The sequence below is a fragment of the Lissotriton helveticus genome, chromosome 4_2, assembly GCF_964261635.1.
Source record: "Lissotriton helveticus chromosome 4_2, aLisHel1.1, whole genome shotgun sequence".
NCBI lineage: Eukaryota > Metazoa > Chordata > Amphibia > Caudata > Salamandridae > Lissotriton > Lissotriton helveticus.
Genome location: NC_136064.1, coordinates 106,183,103 through 106,205,714, shown reverse-complemented (window position 1 = coordinate 106,205,714; position 22,612 = coordinate 106,183,103). Strand labels below are relative to the sequence as shown.

Genomic DNA, 22,612 nt, shown 5'->3' with positions numbered 1-22,612 from the left:
GTGTTCCTACGAGTATCAGATGTTACTTTTTCAATACTGTTTTAACAGTTTGTGGTAAAGGATGCCTGAGGTATGTGTAAGGAAGTGGGTTACTGTTGCAGTAACCCCCCACTTTTTGCCTGATACCTGATGCTCTTTTCCTTGGTGTGTCCTTGGTCCCTGCCAATCAGGTACCCAGGACCTGTGTTCCTTCCCTAAAAACTGTACTAAAGCCTAAACCCAATTGGCTTCTCTGGCAACATGTCAGCCCCTGGTAAATGGTACCCTAGGTACCCAGGGTATTGTGACCAGAGAAGACCCCTAAGGGCTGCAGCACTTAGTGTGCCACCCTTAGGGGACATGTACCCTGACACACACACACTGCCTTTGCAGGCTGAGTGTCCTGGTGCAGAACTAAACAAAGAGTCGACAAGGCACACATCCCTGTGTGCATTGCCCACAAACCCAATGCCCAGGCATACACCAGTCACCCCTCTAGCTGGGTGCCCTAGGCCAGTGGTGTGAGCACAGGTGCATGAGCCCTGTGCCCCTGCAGTACCCAGGGCCATTCCTCTCCATTGTGAGTGCAATGATGCCATTAGGAGTATATGGTGCTGGGAGGTTGTCATTACAAACTCCACAGCACCACAATGGCTACTCTGAATACTGTCAAGTTTGATATCAAACTTCTCAGCACATTAAACCCACACTGATGCCAGTGTGGGATTTAATGTAAAATGTACTACAGATAGCATCTTAGAGATGCCCCCTGACACCTAACCTACAATTCACATCTTGTCTGAGAGGCTGCCTTGGCTGCCACACAGCAGACATGTTGCTGGACCCCTGTGTGGAGAGCCCCCGCTCCCCTGGGCCTGCAACAATGCACATCCTGGGCGAGGTGCTAGGTCTCCTACCCCAGGATGGGCAGGGGATGCTTCAAAGGCATTCTCCAGACCACTTGCTGTACTCGGCAACTGGCCCCCACCAGTTCTGACCCCCCACTCTGGCTGGAAACCCTACGTCAGGAAAGGGGGTGTGCCAGCCTGTGCCAACTCCACCCCTCAGGTGGGAGAGGCGAGGTGAAGCACGACATTTTGGTTTCTCTATTAAGCATTTGTTATTATCTGAAAGAGACTATTAGTTATAGAATTCTTACCTTAGAATTTTCTTCAGCAGTACCCCTGCTCGTCAGTAGGTGTCATCAGTCGACTCCGAGTTCGTCATTGGCATCGTGATCGCCGGAATGACGTTGCGGTGTCTACTTAGACGCCGCCCCTGCACGCTGACATAAGTTCTGTCCATTTCAGCGCCAGCCAGCACAGATTTAGAGAGAGCAGTACCCTTAGTCACTTTTTGACTAAAGTTTTTTCAACATTTGTCGATCTCTTTTTGTCTCGTTCGACTCCTGGTGCACTTAGGAATTTCCCATCGACGTACCGGTTTCAGACTTTGTGACTCCTGTCGCATAATTGATGTCAGTCACGGACCCACACCTTGTGTGCCTCTGGTGCCTGGAGAACAACCCGAAGTTGTGCTTTGACTGTCTGACCGTGAACCCGAAGTCTTTGCGGGAGCGGTGTCGAAAGCTTCTAGAGGCCCGGCAGTCCGCTCCGCGACGCTCGAGGTGCTGGTTAAGAGGGAGGTCGCAGGACCGGTCTCGAAGTCAGCACCATCATTCATCTTTGAAGTCTTTGGGTAACTTGAAGCACAAGAAGAAGGCCAAGAAGCACCGTTGCACTTCTCCTTCTCCCCGTCTGTCGGCTGACGCAGTGCCGAAGGTCATCTTCCTTCAACTCTGCCCGCGGAGCCTGCTGGGATGGCTCTGAGCTTCCGGGGAGCCGGAGCGTCTCCGGCCCAGCTTCGTGCATTTTACGAAGCCCTCCACTCCATTCTAGGCAGCCCAACTCCGCTGGCGCGCCTTCGGGCCCCGCAGACTCGGCTGGAGGTTCTAGGCCTTAATGCGACGTCTCCGACCCCAACGCCGCAGGGCCTGGATGCGGATCGGTGCCAGTTGATCTCACAACACCCTCCCCGGCGCTGATTCCTCCTCCGACGCCTTTGACGCCGGTTGTGTCCCCAGCCTCCCCCTCGACTTAAACATCGGCCAGTACTTTTGTACCACTGTTCTATCCTGGCATTCATTTTCGCCCTGAGTGGCAGCCAGAGGAGCGTGAGGAGGACTGGGAGTGGTCTGTGGACCCTCTGGCAGACCGATTAGAAGAGCCAGACTGGAGAGAGCAGTTTAGTGATGCCAGTGGTCTGGATACTTCCTCAAACCTTGGTATGCTTTCTCCCTCTATCGTGCCAACGGAGGAGGGAGCGTCCTACGCTGTGGTGTTGCATAGGGCAGCTGAGGCCTTGGGCCTTGATCTTCCTACGTTGGCAGTTCGGACTAACCTCCTGACTAAGGTGCTTCATCTGGCAGCGGCCTCTTCGGTGCCCCTGCTGCTGTTCAATGAGGCCCTCACCAGCATCCTTCTGGGCTCTTGGTCCAAGCACAGTGGCACCTGTGGATAGGATGATTGCCCAACACCACCGCCCGGCCCCACTTAACTCTCCCAACAACCTACCCCTGAGAGCTTGGTGGTCCAAGAATCAACCTCCAAAGGGGCATTCCCTACTGCTCCCCGAGACAGGGAATCCAAGAAACTGGACCATCTTGGGAACAAGATGTTTTCTTCCGCTAGCTAAGGACTACGATCGGTGAACACTGTATGTCTCTTTGGCCACTACACCAACTCTGTGTGGAACACAATTGTGCAGGTGCTGCCACAGTGCCCGGAGGAGGCCCGGACTGTACTCACCTGTGCGCTTGTAGAGGTTCGCCATTCGATGTGGGCTGGATACTGCTGACTCGCTAGGTAGAATGATTTCTACATCAGTAACCTTGAGACACTACATCTGGCTGAGGTCCACGGGCTTTTCCTGGGATCTCTAGTCGGACCTTTTGGACATGCCCTTTGATGGTGGTCACCTGTTTGGCGACAAGGTGGACAATGCGCTTGTGCGCTTCAAGTACTCTCGACCTACGGCCAGATCCTTTGGCCTCGTTGCCACCTCTCGCCCGTTCTTTCCACCTTTTGCCCCCTTTGGGGCTATAGAAGAGGTGCCCCACCATGTTCCACCCAGGGCCACAGGCCGGCGCAAGCTATTAAGCTTCTGCGCTGCCCAGGGACGCGGGACCCTGCGTCGTGGGTCTAGGGTCCAGCGGGCAGGCCAGTCCACCAGTGCCCCCTCTGCATCAGCCTCCAAGCCTTTCTAGTCAGACCTTTCGGGCCACCAGTTGCCAGTGAGTGGCAGGATTCGCCTCCCCCACTGGCACAACATCACGTCGGACAAGTGGGCTTTGCAGATGGTCCGAAGGGGCTATTCCCTCCCCTTCGAGACTACCCTTCCCTCCCTGCCATCAACACTCCATCGCATGTCGGAGGATCACTTGGCCCTTTTCTGTCAGGAAGTTATGGCTCTCTTGGCCAAGGGAGCCGTGAGCAAGTCCCTGTGCCAGAAGTAGGTTGAGGTTGTTACTCCCACTACTTCCTCGTGCCCAAGAAAGACAAAGGCCTGTGTCCTATCTTGGATCTCAGGGACGTCAACAGCTTCCTCTGGAAGGAGAAGTTCAAAATGTTGACATTGGCTCAGGTGTAATCTGCCCTCGACCCTGGAGACTGGATGGTAGCATTGGACTTGCAGAACGCTTATTTTCACATCCCTGTCCTGCCGGCTCACAGGCTTTACCTACGGTTCACGGTAGGCCACGAGCATTTTCAGTTTACCGTGCTCCCCTTTGGCCTTACCAGCGCTCCTTTGGTGTTCACAAAAGTGATGGCGGTAGTCACAGCTCATCTGCACAGATCAGGGGTTCCAGTCTTCCCCTATCTCGACGACTGGCTGTTAAAGGCGAGTTCGCCCCAGGCTGTCAATTCCCACTCCCAGACAACGGCAGACCTCCTGCACTGGCTGGGGTTCACTTATCAATGTGCCAAAGTCACACCTGATTCCCGCTCGAAAGCTCCTTTTTGGAGCAGTTCGGGATACCGCGCAGTTTCGGGCCTATCTTCCCGGTCAGCGAGTCTGGGTTACTTGGGCTATTTTACTGATGTTTCAGCCTCTATGCCAGATTTCGTTGAGAATGACACTCGCGGTGGTGGTGGTGGTGGTATTTCGGAGGAAATGTGTGTCTTACTGTGTGTTGCCTCCGAAATTCGCTCTTGGGCGTTTGTTATACTTTTGCGTGGCTGCCCTGTCACGATGGAGAGCACCCTCACAATGCACAGGAGGTGAGGCTGTGGGCTGGAACTGTGTCGAGCCCGTTTGCAGCACAGCGAGCCATCACAACTAACACTTGCCCCCAAGACTGGGTCCTACTTAAGGAGATTATTGGAGATATTTCCCACAGGCGACACACCCGCTCAGGGGAGATTCATATTCGTTGCAGGACTACGCATCACCTAATGCTTATGTCCAAAATGGTAACGCCCACTAATGGGGCCATTCAGTGAATAAAAATGGTGGATTCATTTGTGCAACGTTTTCATGCTGCCTGTGTTTTCCAGCCCCGAAAAAGAAGCGTCAAGCTTTGAAACGCGTTGGCCCACTGCATTCAGGGATTGGGAGCAAGTGGTGAATGGAGACACGCCGGAGGGCTGGCTTACTGTGTGTTGCCTCCGAAATTCGCTCTTGGGCATTTGATATTGATCTAGATATATATATGTATATATGTATATCTTCCTGTTCTTTTAATAAATGGGTTTGTTCATCTTGGTTTTAATGGGAACGAGAGTTGTAAGCCCTTCTTTTCTGGAGTTAGGAATGATTTCCTTCAGATCTTTATTTACTGATGTAGAGAATGCAGGTTGCATGGCATTTGCATTGCCTTTGGTCCTTCAAGTCCAAGGGCTCACTTATCCTTTGGTGGTTTAATACTATTGTCTGTCTGTTGTCAGATGTCTTCTGTTCCCCTTGAAGCTTTTGATTTTCTGTGCCTGCTGGGTTATTTATTTAAATACATATGTCTGGTCGGTGGTGAATTTCGACCAGCTGTTTCTCTTTGAGAGCTTTTGTAGGATTAGTTTGCAGACCCTTCTCCGGTGGGTATAGCTATGGTATTTAATTCAAAAGTTAAGGAATCTGGGGCTGGATGTCTGTCAAATGAACAAGTTACTTGCCTTCGGTAACATTATCTAGTAGAGGCACAGTCTAGTCGCCAATGTACATCAGCGCTCCCCATCCCATGTAGACACATGCTTATCCCCCACAGACCAGCGGCGTCCTTCATACATGCTCCACGAGGATGAAGGAGAGGGTTTGAACAGATGTTTTCCAGAGGCGGACTTGTTGGCAGTATCCCCACTTGGATATATGTGAAAAAGCCTGTACTGTGAGTGGAACACAGGTCATCCTCAAAGCCAGTCACCTCGTAGCCAGGCATGAGGGCAGTATCCACTCGAGCTCGAAGAGGGGTGCATCGTGGGTGTAGCCTTGATAGCAGACCATAGCTGTGACGTCTAATAGAGACATCCAGCAGCTCATATTGTCATGCTCACTGCAGACAATTGCGCATGGTTGTCCAGAAACATACAAGCAAGGAGGCACTGATTCCCAACGTCTGCATTCAGACAGTACATATACTGGGGTAAGCATACATCGCAGGTATTTCAGGATGGGCATATGTTTCAGTGGACGAGCCTCCTACATACCCGGGCACTAGAGTCAGCAGGGTATCTACCCATTGGGTGGTAAAGGCCATAGTCAGCGATGCAGGAATGGATGCTTTGGTTATAAGGACTGAAGGGCAATGCCTGGTGACCTGCATGAAGCAGTCTCTAAAATGTGGAGCATCTTCAATGGGATCCATGAATTAGTCACAAATTATCACAACTAATCAAGTCCACTGATGAAACACATCAAAGGTCAAGGGAGTGAAAGTAAAATAGGCGCCTTATCAGGGGCAGACACATGTTGAGGGACTTTTTAGGCAATTCTACTCCTACTGAATGGAGAAGTCATGTTATATTGAACATTTTTCCATACAAAAGTCCAACCCAAAGGATGTTCGAGGCAGGATAGGCCTAAATGCTACCCACAAAGGCCAGAGAAATTCATAATTATGCCTGATGGATAACCAAATTTTTCTTTAATTGCTGCACAGTAGTTCGTTATTTATATTGCACACCGAGGCCTTTTCAAAAAGTATGTTGGATCGCCGTTATGTACCCAGAAATGACTTTATTCATTCTCAGCTGGCTCAGTCGGTCAGTACTTCATCTGTGCAAGCAAAGCAGAGATTTTTAGACACTGCATCAGGCTGGGCAAGCAGACCTTAACATTGAAATCCAATGTGAGATGCTTCTGCTCCAGATCAAGGTAACATAATCATGGCTGCAGCTCAGAGAAGAAAGTGAGTTTCTTTTAGTACCTATACATGTGAATCATGCACATGTGCACAAAGATTATCTGGATGATTCCCCAATCAACCCAATTAATAGTGAATCAAGCTCCTATCCTGTTGAGGTTAGACTATGGTAATATTCTGTATCTAGGAATAGATAAGGCCTCCATCCGATGACTACAGGTAGCTCCGAATTCTGCTGCTATCCTTCTGTATCGTCTTCCAAAACTTGGTTCGGTCTCAAACCTCCTTCGTGCACTTCTATGGCTCGCAGTTACAAAGAGAATACAATTTAAAGCCTTGTGCTATTGGTACAAAGCCGGAGTAGGACCACAATACATTCATTATTTGGTGGTGCCTTACCATCTAACTCTTACGCTGAGATCACTCAATCAGACCTTGTCTATTGTTCCTAGGATTCGTTTGCCCCTTATGGGAGGCAGCTCCGTCACATTTCTGGGCCCGAAATTGTTGAACACCCTCCCGGAGCCCTTGAGACACTGCACTTCACTTCTAGCGATTCGTGAAGACTTGAAGACCTGGCTGTTTTAACCTGACAATATAGACATCTCTACCTCTGCTCACCGCCGGGGAACCCTTTTTGGGTAGCTGCTCGCTTTATAAGATGATATAATAATAATAATAACACTTAGCTTTGACTCATAGCAAGATCAGTAAATAATTCACCTGAGCTCTGTCCAGATGTATAGAAGAAAGTGGCTTGTATTCTGTTTTCTTATGGCTACTTTTAACCGCAGAGTCTTCACCTATAGAATATCCCCAGGAGCCAGGCTGTATCTGGAAGATGTCAACAGGTTTGCTCCCTGGCACCTGTAGGTGGCACAGTGCGGCTCTGCGTTGACTTTGTTCCACCATGGAAGAGGATGGGCCCATGTAAAAGCTCCTCTTTTGCCCATTGACATCAGTTCCATTCTTTCTGCACCTTTGTATTTGGATCCGGAGCTCCATCCCAACCTTTGCTCATCCTTGACATGTTTTGTGCTAAGATTCTTTCCCACCTCCCCACCCACCCCATGTATACAAAGGAATCATGTTCACTCTGAAAACAACAGAGTGTAGGCCTTGTAAGGACTGTCTATACCAGAGGTAAGTGACAAATGAAGGTACGTCTCTGTTTGGGTTCGGTGCACAACTCCAATTCCTGCAAGGAGTCCTGCAAGGAGTGTGCCCTCATGAATCCAAAGGCTATGTAGGAATGTGAAGTGAAGCTGTACGTCACCAAACTCTGAAAGAAGTCACAAAAATCCCACTTGAAGTTTGGGGCACAGACCAATTACCGCTCTTGGGGCCATTGCCACAACACGCTGCATTGCTGTTATAGTGTTCTGGTAAGTCAGTGGAAGCACAAAATAGCTAAATGGGATTTGTCCCAGTCCCATCACTTTCAACCTGCGAAGTCACAAGGACGTCAGGGTGCCTCACTGTCGTCCCTGGTCCCATAACGAGGAACCGATTCCACAGCTGATTCTGATGCATCTCAAGTTTACTGGGCCATCTGCAATGTGGGAACAGATTAAGACCTTTAAAGAGGCCATGTTATGCATCTGTGGCACACTTCATGCTCCGTCTAACACACTTTTGTGCCTCAAGGATTCACAGAAGCCTTCAGTCGGGTTACCATCAGTCAGTCTGCCGTCGGTGCTCTCTGTGCCGCCTTAACCCATCTCTGGTTGTGCTCCAGTGCTGGAGCCAACTTTTAGTCTGGCAGCAAGAGCCACACCAGTCCCCTTGACATAGACTCCAGCCCCGGTGTCTACGGATGGCTCTGCCCCAATTGTCATTTCAGTCTCTGAGCTGAATTCGCCATGGTCTCATCTCAGTCATACTGACTTAGCCGGTCCCTCTCCTATGCAATACTGACAAAGCAATGTCTTTGCCTCCGATCCACAGCCCAGTGCTCCAACTGCTTTTCAGTGCCAACTTTGATTGGAGTTAACCAGCCAATGGATTATTTCCCCCCCATACTCTGATGATGACATATTTAATTGGACTTGAGTTGGGTACTTCCCCGGACACTGGGCTGGGTTCTCCCCATGGGCCATCAATTGAAGAAAGTGCCTTCTTTGCCATGGTAATGAGACGGGCAGCAGAGTTGTTGGATTTATAGCTGTGGAAATCTGATAGAGACTTCTAGCTGCAGATTCCTTACCTTTGAATTTCCTAGGCGTCAGGCTGGATCCGGAAACTTTGCTGAGCAATACCCCTTGCGCGCAACATCGGGTGGCTCCATTCAGTTCCACGTGACGTCGGTAGCGTCGGTTACGATGTTGCGGTGCCTATATAGGCGCCAATCAGGCGCTCAAACGTCAGTTCTTTTCTTTCCTTGCCAGTTAAGAGCTGATCCGGCAAGAGCTACCCCTCTGCTGCTTTTTGGCAGGCTTTTTTCTTGACTTTTGTCAATATTTTTGTATTCAACGTCGTGTGCGAGGGATGTCTTTGAGAAAGACAGGTTTCAAACCATGCAAGACATGTTCCCGCATGTCGGTCACGATCCCCGCCGAATATGTCGGGGTGTCTTGAACACAACCACGATTCAAAGTTGTGTTCAGACTGTCGGGCGATGGCTCTGGCTCTGAAGACCTTGAGGGAGCGAACGATCAAGTTGCTTGCGGCCGGGCAGTCAACACAGTCGAGCTAGACTCCGAGGAGGTCACGGTCCCGTTAGAAGAAGAGGAGGTCGCCGGACCACTCACTGAGCCCTAAGTCCTCTTCCTCCTATTTGAGATCCTCTGGACACTCAGAGAAGAGGCACAAGAAGAAGGCGGCCAAGCGGACGTTGTCTTTGCCTCTACTGACGTCTGTCGTTGAGAAAGTTAAGGAGCACCAATGCTCTAGGCTTGGTCCTGCGGAGCCAGAGCCTGATTCGTCTTTGCGCCTTACACCCTTTCCAGGAGCCGGAGCGCCTTCAGCTCAAATTTAAGAGTTTTACGAGGCCATGTGCCACGTATTTGAGCGTCACGACCTCGTTGGTGAGGCCATGGGCTCCGTGTGGTCGATGGAGCCCCACTGGGTCCGACGCAGCCTGCTCCGGCCACAGTGCCCGTGGGGCCTCGGGGATCCGGGTCATGCCGGTCGTGCCAACGTGACCTTTCCCGGTATCTAATCCATAGTCGGTGCCTACGACTTCGCTGATGTCCGTCGGTGGTGCAAGCCCCATACTCAACCCCTACAAAACGGAGCCGGAACGTCGTAGAGCAACCACCGATTCCAAGGTTGACAGAACCCAGGGGTTATATGTTGTCGCCAGAGCACTTTTTGGCCGTGCTGGTCCCAGGAGAGGAATGGGAGGAGTTTGGAGACCCTCTTGAGAACCAGGATGTCTCTGAGGAGAGAATGGACTGGTATGGGGAACTTGGGGAAGCCAGTGGTCTGGATACCTCCTCAGACGCTGGCATGCTCTCTCCGCCTACAGTGGCTACGGAGGAGGGGGCATCCTATGCCATGGTAGTTAAGAGGGAAGCTGAAGTCCTAGGACTGGAGCTGCCCTCAGTGCAGGTCTGGACTTTTCTCCTGACCGAAGTGCTTCAGCCTCGGGCTTCCACTTCTGAACCCCTATTGCCCTTTTATGAGGCACTTATGGACATCCTTCTAGGAACTTGGTCCAAGCCTAGCACAGGGGCTCCTGTAAACAGGACAATCGCACACCACCATCGCTCAGCTCCGGTCGACCCAAAGTTCCTCAACCAACACTCCACCCTAAAAAGTTTGGCGGTGCTGGCCTCTACGTCCCAAGGCACATTCCCTTCCACCCCTCCTGATAGGGAATCCAAGAGACTGGACTCATTTGGGAAGAAGATGTTTTCTTCCTCCAGTCTGGCATTGCGGTCGGTGCTTATTGGGCTGTTTCTCTCTCTCTCTTTGCGCAGGTGCTACCACAAGTCTCAGAGGAGGCCCAGGTTGTGCTCTCCCAAGCTGTCAAGGATGGGAGAGATGCGGTAAAATTCACCATAAGGTGTGGATTAGATATGACCGATTCGCTGGGTAGGTCAATTTCAACAACTGTGACCTTGAGACGCCACACCACGCCTGGCTTCATACAACTGGCTTCTTGTGAGAGATGTCCAAGCCAATTTGATGGAACCTGCCATTTGGGGGAAATGACAGACTCAGCCCTGGTCAGGTTCAAGGATTCTCGAGCTACGGCCAGATACTTGGGCCTCTCCTCCACTCCTTGTGGCTAGTGTTCCTTTTGCCCCTTTCATGGCAACGGAAGGGGTTTCCAACTGCGTAAGCCTTATACAACCCACCATCCCACTCAGACTACCCAAGCTGTGCGTGGACGCTGTACATTCCGTCCTCGGAATCGAGGCCAGAAGTCATCTACCACACTGCCCCCAGCAGCTGCAGCCTCCAAGCACTCCAAGGCTGATTCTGCAGGACCACACTACTCCAGTAGGTCATCATCTCCCCTGATGGAGATCTATAGCAGTCCAGGAGGGCTATTCTCTTCCTTTCCTTTCTTTTCCTCCTCCTATTCTGCCAAGTCTGGAACGGCTGGCAGAGGATCATTTAAAGTTGCTCCAAGAGGAAGTTACAGCTCTTTTGGCCAAAGGAGCTATAGAAAGGGTCCCAGTTTCAGAGGTAGTCAGTGGCTGTTATTCCCGCTACTTTCTTATTCCACAGAAGAACAAGGGCTTTGGCCCATTTTAGATCTTCAGTCCGTCAATCTCTTCAAAAAGGAGAAATTTAAAATGCTCACTTTGGCTCAGGTCTTGTCTGCCCCAGACCAAGGAGACTGGATGGTAGCGTTGGACCTGCAGGATGAGTGTTTTCACATTCCCATCCTGCCAGGCCACAGGCGTTACCTCCGGTTCAAGGTAGGCCGCGGGCACTTTCAGTTTACCGTGCTTCCCTTTGGTCTTACCCGTCCTGCACGGATATTGAGGTTATGATTCCGAAATTTCAGCCTCTATCCTTGATTTTGGTGAGGTTGATTCTGTTGGGGCGTATAGCCTCCTGCATCCTGTTGGTAAGACAAGCCTGGTGGCACATGCGTGCTCTGCAGTGGGACCTGAAGTTCCAATAGGCACAGCATCGGGGAAATCTCACCAGCGTGGTTCTGATCTTGGAAGGAACTGCACAGGATTTGCTGTGGTGGTTAACGAACCGGGATTGGGTCAGCGGCAAACTTCTCTCCCTTCCCCAACCAGATTTCACAGTTGTGACGGATTTGTCACTTCTGGGGTGGGGGGGCCCTCGGGAGAGGTGGAGATCAGGGGTCACTCATCTCCGGTGGAGACGGGTCTCCACATAAACTTGTTGGAGCTCCGAACAATTTGGTTGGCATTGAAAGCATTTCTTCCCTCAGTAAAGTGGAAGCTGGTGCAGGTGTTCACGGACAATACCACTGCCATGTTTTGCAACAAGCAATGCGGGGTGGGGTCGTGGACCCTTTGTCGAAAGGCCCTGCGTCTCAGGACATGGCTGAAACAGCAAGGCATAACACTGCTGGTTCAACGCCTGGCAGATTCTCTGAACGCCAGGGTGGACAATCTCAGCTGTCGATGCCTTCAGGATCACAAATTGCGTCTCCAGTCAGAGGTGGTGCATGGTCTCTTTCAGCAGTGGGGAACACCTTGGTTAGATTTGTTCGCCTCCGAAAAGAACACGCAATGTCAGCAGTAATGCATGCTGGAGTTTCCAGGGTGGCTATCGCTCGGCAACGCGTTTCGTCCCCAGTGGAGCTCAGGCCTGTTGTACGCCTTTCCGCCCATACCAATCCTACCCAGGGTTCAGAAGATGAGCGACCGGGCCCAAGTCATTCTTGTGGCACCGTACTGGGTAAGGAGAGTCTGGTATCCAGTGCTTCTGAGCATGAGTGTCAATCCTCCGATCAGGCTGCCCCTTCAGGAGGATCTTCTGTCGCAGCACTAGGGGAGGGTTCTCCATCCAAACCTGTCAACTCTGCGCCTCCATGCGTGGAGATTGAGCGGCAGCAATTGATGGCTTTTGACCTTCCTCCTGAAGTCTGTAATGTTATTCTGATGGCCAGGCGGCCCTCCACTAAGATTGAATAAGCCTGCTGTTGGCAGAAATTTGTGTTATACTGTACAGAAATGTCCATTGACCCTCGTTCTGCTTCTTTCTTCTGTTTTTATTCATTCTGACCCTTGCCCAGCAGGGTTCTGCTTTGGGTACTCTCAAAGGTCACCTCTCTGCTATGTCTGATTTTTTTGCAGCTGCCAGACCAACCTACTCTCTTTAAATCTCCTATTGTAAATAGATTACTGAAAGGGCTGGGCCATTTATTTCCTCCTAAGCCCTTTGTTATGCCTCAATTGGATCTTAATTTGGTCCTCACTTACCTGATGTGTGCTCCTTTCGAGCCTTTGCACGATGTCCCCTCCGGCTGTTGACCATCAAAACCGCCTTCTTGGTGGCGCTTACATCGGCCCGGAGGGTGAGTGAATTGCAGGCATTATCCAGCTCTCCTCCTTATCTTATGTCCTTTCCGTACAAGGTGGTGCTTCGCACCAGGGCATATTTTTTGCCAAAGGTTGTGACCCCATCCATCTGGGTCAGTCTATCGCTTTGCCCACCTTCTTCGCTCCCCCACATCCCTCTAAGGAAAAGAAACGTCTCCACCGGCTGGACCAAAAAAGAGTGTTGTTGATGTTCTACCTTGACAGCACAAAAAAGTCCTCGGTGGATGGCCAACTCTTTGTGGGTTATGGGGGAGCGAAGAAGGGAAGGGCAGTGCAGAAAAGGACCATCTCCCGCTGGTTCGTTCTCTGCACTAAAATCTGTTACGCCTTTGCGAAGAAGCAGCTCTCTGAGGGATTAAGGGCCCACTCCACCAGGGGAAAGGCTGCAACTGCGGCCTTGGCTCGGCGTGTCCCAGTCCAAGACATCGGTCAGGCAGCAACGTGGGCATCTTTGCACACGTTTGCAAAACATTATTGTCTTGATGGTCAAGTTTGCAGGGACGGGCACTTTGCCCGTTCAGCCCTGCAAGACTTCTTAGTATAGTTCATTAGTCCGCAACCCACCGCCGGGATGGTATGGCTTGGGTATCTCATTCAAAGGTAAGGAATCTGCAGCTACAAGTCTCTATCAGATGAACAAGTTACTTACCTTTAGTAACGCATTTTTTGGTAGAGGCTCTATCTAGCTGCCCTGCCCATTCCTCCCCGCTTTGCGGACTGATGTAGTAGGACTAGGGTTGTTTCCCCTTTCAGGGCCCTAGTTTTTGCACACGACTACATCAGTTACTTCGTGGCACTTCGCTTCTGGCATGGAAAATACAAAAAGTACTGACGTCCTTGCCCCTGGGTGGTGCCTATATAGGCACCGCAACGTCATAACGGATGTCTCTACCAAATAATGTGTTACCAAAGGTAAGTAACTTGTTCGTCATAACTAACATACTGACAGACATTTTGCAACCTGGACAATATCATCTGAACCCTTACTTTGATTTAATGATCACTGACTGTCACTCTTATGAGCACTTGGTCTATGCCTTGTTCCAGTCCACCAGTGAAGAGATGGGAGTGTCAGACTATCCAGACTTCTTGACGCTGCACCTTACACCGAACAGTTTGATGGTTCAAGCTTCCACCAGTAATGTCAACCTCAATTCATTCCCCACGACTCACCCTGACAGAGTCCAAACGAATCAAGGCATTCATGAAGCAAATGTATTACTCGGCCTGTCTAGCCCTCTGGTTAAGACCTCAGTCGAAGCCGACTCTTTGCTAGGGAGATATTCCCATACTTAGAGACATGGTTGGTGAGATCTTACCAGCAGTCCTCAAGCAATTTCGGGCAGCCTAGTTTACAACATCCAGGATGATCAGAATACTGCAAAATATATGATCTTTTCTGGGCTGGGCACTGCTAACTGCCTGGGCAGAGCAGTTGGCTCTAGCTGGTGTCCAGCGGCAAGCTTGGATAAGATTCTTGTGCTTCACTGGTGACATGCACGCCTCTCTGATGTACATCTTGTCCAATGGATCTTGCTTGTTTGGCAAGAGGCAGATTCAGCGTCAGCGCTTTTAAAGAATGCCGGGCCACAGAGCGTTCCTTAGGTCTTTCAACCCCTCTATAATATTATCAGCAACAGTTTCGCCCCTTTCAAAGCTACTCCACAGGTACCCTAGTCCTTTTAGGGGCGGGATCAAGCAGACTCTCCAGGTCAGCAGAGGCAGCGCACTTCCACCCCTGCGGCATCGCCCTCCAAGCTGCTTTAGTTTGTGGCACACAACCACCCTGTGGGAGCCAGGAGCAGACATTTTTTCTAAGTGTGGCAAAAGTTAATATCTGGCAGGTAGGTCCTTCAGATCATTCAAAAAGGCTGTACCCTGCCATTCCTTCCAGATCCACTGCTCCTCCCGCCCCGCCCACCTCTGAGTATCTTTCAGAGGAGCATCTCTCCGATTTACTCCGCCCCCTCTGTCTTTCAGAGGAGCATCTCTCCATCTTTACTTCAAGAAGTGCAGGTTATTTTGGCCAAAGGAGGCATATAGAGTGTTTCAGCCCCAAAAATAGGATCGGGCTGTTAAACCTGCTATTTCCTCGTGCCGAAGAACAATGATGGCCTTCATCTCATTTTAGATCTCTGCCTCTGTACACCTTCTTAAGGAAGGACAAATTCAAGATGCTCATGTTGGCCCTTATTGTGTCTGGCCCGAATCCTGGTGACTGCATGGCAGCTTTGTCCCTGCAGGATACCTACCTGCGTGAACTCGTCCTGCAGTTTCATAAATGCTGCTGGAGGCTGAAGGTGTGCCAGGAGTATTTTCAATGTGCCATTCCTTTCAGGCTTCAGAGAAAACTGCAAAAGTGGTGGCTGCTCAACCGAAATCGGACAGATGACATACCCCTGTCCCTGCCCTTCCCAGCTCTGATGGGGAGGATGGATGCCTTGCTACTGGGAAGATGAGATTGACTGGCAGAGGTGGCGGTCAGAGGTCTCTGATCTCTAGGGGAGACCTGTCTCCACATCAGCTTATTGGAGTTGTGGGATGGTCGGTTGGTGCTGAAGGCCTAGTTACCGCTCATTCAAGGGAGTCTAGTTCAGGTTCTCAGGAACACCACCTCCATGTGGTACTGCAACAAGAAGGGCAGGGAGGGGTCCTGGGTCCTTTGCCAGGAGGCACTTCATCTCTGGAGCTGGCTGGAGCACCGAGGCATTCCTATCCTTGTGACCTGCTGGTGGGATCTTTGAATGTCTGGACGGACAATCTCAGCCGAAGGCACCTCATCGATCACAAAACGTGTTTACACCCAGAGGTGACACTCTGCATCTTCCAGCAAGATAGGAGAATCCTGGCTGGATCGCTTTGCTACCGCTAGGAACATGCAGTTTCAAAACATATGTGCACTAGAGTTTCCAAGAAGGCTATCTCTCGGAGACCCACTGCAGCTATAGTGGAGCATGGTACTTAAATACGCCTTTCTGCCTGTCTGTCCTTCCCATTTTCAGAAGTAGGTCAGGAATGGCTGGGTCCAAGTCATTCTAGTAGCTCTGCATTTGGTAAGCGGAGTGTGGTATCCTGAACTTCTTCATGAGGCATCTATCCTCCGATCAGGCTACCACTTCTGGGGCATCTCCTGTTGCAGCAGCAGGGCCGGGTCCTGCACCTGGGCCTCCGCAGTCGGCCCCTCCATATATGGAGATGGAGCAGCAGCTGTTGACTGGGTTTCATCTTACTCCTGCAGTGGTGTGTGTCATCCTGTGACTGCCAGGCATCCCTCTACAAAGTATATCTACACCAGGCTTGGGGACAAGTTTGAAGCCTGGTGCGGCACCTGCAATACTGACCTGTTCCAGGCTAAAGTGTCGGAAGACTTGGTGTTTGTTTTGACACTGGGCCAGCGAAGTTTTGCAGATGGCAACGTTAAAGATTATTGTCGGCCTTTGTTTGTTTACTGCACCAGCTGTCCTTGTTCAAAGCACATGATGTGATAAGGTATTTAAAAGATGTGACTCATTGTTTCCTCCAAACCCTTTGCTATGTTGCAGTGGGATCTTAATTTGGTCCTCACTTTCCTCACACACCATTGAAACACATGCACAGATGCTCACTTCCTCTCTTGACTCTGAAGACTGCGTTTCTGGTCCCTGTAACTTCGGCTCATCGCCATGCTTTTTCCAGACTCAGTGGTGTTGAGGACTCCGGCGGTCTTTTTGCCAAAAGTCAGGACTACTTTTCGTGTTTGACTATCCATGTCTCTCCCAACGTTCTTTGCTCTGCCTCAACCCTTGAAAGACAGGGAGAGCCTCCTTTGGCTCGATCCCAAAAGAGCTTTAAACTTTTACATTAATCACACTAAGGAGCATTAGGTGGATGACCAGCTCTTTCTGGGCTTCTCTGGGACAAAGAGGTGCAATGGGCGTGTAGAAAGCGTCTTTTTCAAGGTGGATAGTCCCCTGAGGGTTTGAGGGCAAAGACTGCCACCAGAGTGTTGGCACACAAGAGGGCCTGTCCTTAGCATCCGTCAGTCCACAATATGGGCTTAAGTGCACATGTTCACAAAGCACTACTGCCGTGGCAGTCTGGTCCGAGAGGAAGGCCATTTCATGCGTTCTGTCCTGCAGGACTTTTTCGTCTGAGCCATTCCACTAACCCACCAACCCGGGAGGTACTGCTTTGGTATTGAGTCTGAGTAAGAAATCTGCGGTTAGAAGTATCCATCAAAAGAACAAGTTACTTACTGTCAGTAACGCTCTTCGTGATGTATACTTTACCTGCAGATTCCTCATTGCCCCCCGCCCCCTGTTCTGTGGAATGGTACTTATTGAGTATTCCATAGGGTACTCAACTCCTCGTTGGAAACTGGCATTGTGCCACCAATCTGAAATCAGGCTAAAATTCAGCCTCTCCTGAAAAAAAACCAAATGCAGACCTATCTCCCTGCTCCCGGCTTTCTCCAAAGTCTTGGAGAAATATGTTAACAAAGTACTCATTGAGTATGCGGAGAATCACACTCTTCTGCACCCCACGTAATCCGGCTTCAGGGCCAATTACAGCACATAGTCGGCCCTGCTGGAAGTGACGGAACATCTCAGAAACCATTTGGACCATGGGGGTAGAACAATACTCATCTTACTTGTTCTGTCGGCTCCATTTGACACCGTTCCCCACGGGATGCTCCTAGACAGACTGAGGAACATGGGCATTGAGAGGAGAGCAATAGCCTGGATTACTTACTTTTTGGAGGACAGAGAACAGGTCATCTGGACACCCCCTGTTTTCCGCCTCTATGCCTAGCATGCAGGTTGGAGTCCCGCAAGGCTCCTCCCCAAGTTCAACTCTGTTTAATCTATATATGTCACCTTCAGCATAATTGGCAGAGGAACTTGGTGCTAAAATAATCTCTTACGCCGATGATACGCAGCTAATTTTGACATGCAATAAAGGCGCAGACTTCAACGGGGAGGCTGTTAGATCCTGCCTCACTAAGGTTTTTAGATGGCTGAAGGAGAACCAGCTTAAGTTCAATCCCGACAAAACGGAGCTTGTCTTCCTCTGCCAACCGGCTGAGAGGAATTGGAGCCTGTGGTGGCCTGCAGATCTCTCCCCTCCCAGGATTGCCCAATCTACAGTCAAAAACCTGGGTATGTACATCGATAATGAGCTCTCAATGCGGTCCCAGATCCAGGCCCTAGCAGAACTTGTTTTAGCTTATTGCAAATGCTGAAAAATTTCCTGCCGCTCCTACCCCTGGATTCCAGAAGCTAGTGGTGCAGGCGCTAATCATCTCCAGATTGGACTACGCCAATATCCTCTATCTGGGACTACCGGGCTCCCTTCTTCAACGCCTCCAGGTAGTTCATAAATTCAGCAGCAAGGGTGATTTTCTAACTGAAACCAAGGTCGCAAATGACCCCCCATTCTACACGGTCTCCCAGTGAGGGATCGGATAAAATGTTAGGCCGTGGTTATTTTCTTCAAAGCCCTCCATGGCATGGGCGCTGTCCACCTTAAAAAAAAGAGCCAGCCGATACACACCGACTTAGACCGTCCTCTGCCGATCTGGCTTGCATCCCTAGAACACGGCCGGTCCTCAGAGGTGGCAGGTCCTTTGGCTTCTTAGGAGCCCACGCCTGGAATAAACTGATCGAAGCTCTGAGAGTGTCAACAGCTCTCTCCTGCTTCAAAAACCAGCTGAAAACATGGCTTTTTAAGAACTAAAGCCCCCTTGTAGAACAGCCAGGTGTGAACGGTTAGCGCCGGGACACTCCAGCATGAGTAGCTGTGCTCTAGAAGTACCAGTCATTCATTCATTCATTCATTCATTCAGTGGTCTCTTTTTCCATCTAAAAAGATCCCACATTAGAGATCTGAACACTGGTGACTTTTGGGGTCTGCACTTGAGGATTGACATCGACATGCAGGTTTGGTGCTTATATCTGGCTCCATCGTCTCTTCCGGGGAGGAACAAAGTCATTGCGGAGCCACCTGGCGCCATCTACTGTCATGCATGGGAGCAGTTCTCCTTATGTCTTCTGGGTCCAGTCTTAAAGGTCAGGAATTTGCGGTTTGATAGAATATTCAACAGAAAGAGTCTTACGGAAGGTAAAGTAACTTGTTCTTCCGAAGTAGTGAAAACTTTCTACAATAGTGTCCTTGTGTTTGTTGGGATGCGTGCATTTCCAGTATGCAGTGTGATAAGAACCTTTGCTCTAATTGATCCACCCATCCTCATTTCTATGTCGTTGCATGCGACATTTAGTCCAGTACCCCTAGAGACATGTGGTGGGTATGCAAACCGATAACAGAGAGTTTATAACGCTAGCCATGCCGCTCTGTCACCTTGAATTACTTAATCATGTAGCATATGTCCCAGGACCATCTTACTATTTGATTCTGTTCTACTGAAATAATATCAGAGGTGACTCCATACTTAGTGTGTACTGCAAGTCAACATGTTTGGTTGCAGTGTGTCAGAATCTGGTTTGATGCCTCTCAGTGTCTTTAATATGAGTAAACGAAGTCTGTCTGTTGGGCTACTTTTGAAACTTGCCAGGTGTGGTTTGTGGGATTTCTTGATGTGGATGTAGCAGCATGTGGATGTGTAACGTCTGTTTGTGTTTCAGTTCCAGCGGCAAGGACTGCAGCAAACACAGCAGCAGCAGCAAACGGCTGCCCTGGTCCGACAGCTACAGCAGCAGCTGTCTAGTAAGTATTTTAATCACCTTCAGTTCTCTCCATTGTATTGTCCCATCTGCAGTCCGCTCTGAAACCATACTGTCTGTCCAGTGATGTGGCGCTTATCAGTGCGCGGTAGGTGCTCTGACTCCGAAGCCTAAAAGTGTGAGTGGATCAATGTACCCCAATAATGCTTTGTGCGATCCAACCAGGTGTTGGGGGCCGTTTTACTTGCGTGCTATAGTTCTCGTGACACGTTTGGTGCACCACAGTGGCTTGTGGCTTTCAGCCACCATGGCTTACCGTGCAACAGCTAACATGTCACTTTACCGTGCAACAGCTACCACTGCACGTTACTGTGCAGCAGCTCCCGTGGTACCTTACCACACAGCAGCTACTGTGGCACCTTATCTGCAGCAGCTACTGTGGCACCTTACCTGCAGCAGCTACTGTGGCACCTTACCTGCAGCAGCTACAGTGGCACCTTACCTGCAGCAGCTACAGTGGCACCTTACCATGCAATAGCTACCGTGGCACCTTACAGTGCAATAGCTACTGTGGCATCTTACCACCCCGCAGCTACCCTGGCACCTTACCGTGCAACAGTTACCGTGGCACCTTACCATGCAACAGCTACCGTTGCACGTTACCATGCAACAGCTACTGTGGCACCTTACTGTGCAACAGCTACTGTGACACCTTACTGTGCAACAGCTACCGTGGCACCTTGCCGTGCAACAGCTACCGTGGCACCTTGCCGTGCAACAGCTACTGTGGCACCTTACCGTGCAACAGCTACTGTGGCACCTGTCAATGCACAGTGGCTTCCCTTCTGGTATCTCCACTTGTCTCTGTGGGTGAAATGGCCTGGGTTGCAGGTCAGACCTGTCTTTTGATACTGGTAGCAGAAGCGAACGCGGCAGAAGGCAGAGAGGGTTCACTGGGACGAGGCAAATGGACCATAAGTTTTGGGCCTCAATCTTTCACTTATTGGCATACACTCCATGGTCGTCTAAGTCATGGGAGATGCAAGCAGACTGTTACACAATCATACAGAAAGCCCTTTCTGACCTCTGAGGGGAAATGGAACTACCCTTTGAGGCTCAGAAGAGAGTTTGTGGTGAGGAGTTTGCATATGCTGAAAAGATATAAAGAAAAAATCCTGGTGGGAAACTGCAGGAGACAAGGATGAGCTGCAAGTGGGTGACACTGTTACTGTGGCTGTAGTAGCTGACAGTGTAGGACAGACTGAGACATTTAGGATGTTAAGTCAAGGTGAGATTTAGATGTGTGCTAGTCCTTTCCATGTTGGTAGAAGAGTGATTGGTGTTTAAGTGGTCGAGATAGAACCTGTTGGGGGTTGAAGAATTGTGTTAAAAATGCTACACTGATGCACCTGTTTGTCCTTTGATTCGGGAAACGTGGGGCCTAGAGAAAATGGTCCAGTCATGTTAAAGTACTAGTAGAGCAACTATGTCCGTATTCATGCCTCCCTGGGAAGGAGTGCCAGTCTCAAGAGAGTCCATGAAAGGTGCAGTTGCTGATATAAGTGATTGTTCAATGCAAGTGAGCTGTAAATCACATGCTTTGCATACTCCTGCCATCTAGTGTTGGGTCCAGATGTTTGCAAGTTGTTTTTCTTCGAAGAAGCCTTTCCAGTCACACGGTAAGGTGACTCCTCCTTTCGGTGATAGTGCACATGGGCATCGACTCCATTGTTAGATTGTTGTTTTTCGGGCATGAAGTGCTGCACTCTGTTTTGAAGCTGTTCTTCGGGTTCCCCTTGGTGCGCAATTCTCTATACCCGCGTCGGTATTGTTTCGTACGCGTATCCCACTTCTCTGCGTGTCGTGTCGCTCTAAGGCAAACTTTATTTTGATCAGAAGACTCGTGAAAGGCAGTCGGGCCTAACCGCGTCGGTCCACCTCGCAGTCGATGGATTGGACTCCATTCAAAATCTGGCCTCCGTGCCATGCAAAGTATCCGCTCACTGACTTGCATGAAGTATGAGACTTGTGCTTGTCTCTGGAGCACAAGGAAAAAGATGGCGACGCTTGCAGATGGTTTCGATCCAAGAAGACACTACGCGATCTTGGGGCTCGACGTCGTGAAAAGCAGAGTCAAAACATCGAATACCCACCGGATATCTACGGTAAAGGTTCCAAACATGAAGAATTCGATGCACAAGGGGCCTAAGAGGAACAGGAAGAGCAGTGCTTATCTGTACCTAAATTGGACTCGGAGATGGAAGAGGACATGCTGCAGTGACAAGGTTTCACCAGTACCGAATACCCATTGTCCCAAAATCCAATTCCACTTAAGCAAAAGGCTTCAGTCCCACCTCCGCCTCTGGACCACGGTCGGCACTGAGACGATGTTTCCGACGCCCCGCCTCTCACCTCGACACCGAAACCCATTGTCAAGCCTTCCAGCTCGGGATCGAGCCGGCCAAAGCCTGGCACAGAGCCGAATTCTTTGAGCTCAAAACCAAAACCTGCCTTGTAGCTCAATCCCTCGGCGCCGAAAAGCAAATCAGCTTCGGAGCCGAAGCCCTCGAAGCCGAAAAGCAAATCAGATTTGGAGACGAAACCTTCCGTGCCGAAAGGTTATTCCATCCCAGTACCGAAATACTCTGCACCAAAACCAAAAGATGCTCCTCCGAAGTCACAGGATCCAATTCTTGACTTACCAGCCCCCAACTCATATCCTAAACAAAAGGAACTTTACATTAATCCTGAAACAGGACATCATCTTATCAAACTGCCTCACAAACCCAAACCTAAGTCAGAGGACCTACATTATAAGATTCCTTTAAAGAAGAGAAATGTCTGTACTAACTCTTCCCCCCCCCCCTCCTCTTCCACCATGTTCCCCTACACCTTCACCACCTTCTCCAGTATTGGAACATTTACTTACTCCACCACACATTTCTCCACCCTCACAGCCTGATGATGATGGAGACGATGGAGAGATTCAGTTACCTGTAGATTCTTGGAAAGACCATACCGTTGATCCACCTACAGATAACGATCCAGACCTTTGGCCTGCAAAGCTTTCCCCTCCTGACGACAATGTAGGTTATTTCGAGTTGCTTGTCAGGGCTGCACAATATCATGGGGTGCAA

General features: G+C 50.1%; 1 protein-coding gene across 9 annotated transcripts in view; it reads left to right on the top strand.

Annotated features, from left to right (window-relative positions):
- Positions 1 to 22,612, top strand: part of MED12 (mediator complex subunit 12) — a 614,738-nt gene that overhangs the window by 580,755 nt on the left and 11,371 nt on the right. For all 9 annotated transcript variants that reach the window (XM_078640219.1, XM_078640216.1, XM_078640215.1 and 6 more), the window contains one exon: positions 19,437 to 19,518. In XM_078640219.1, coding sequence (XP_078496345.1) covers positions 19,437 to 19,518 — 82 coding nt within the window. The remainder of the gene's footprint in view (positions 1 to 19,436; positions 19,519 to 22,612) is intronic.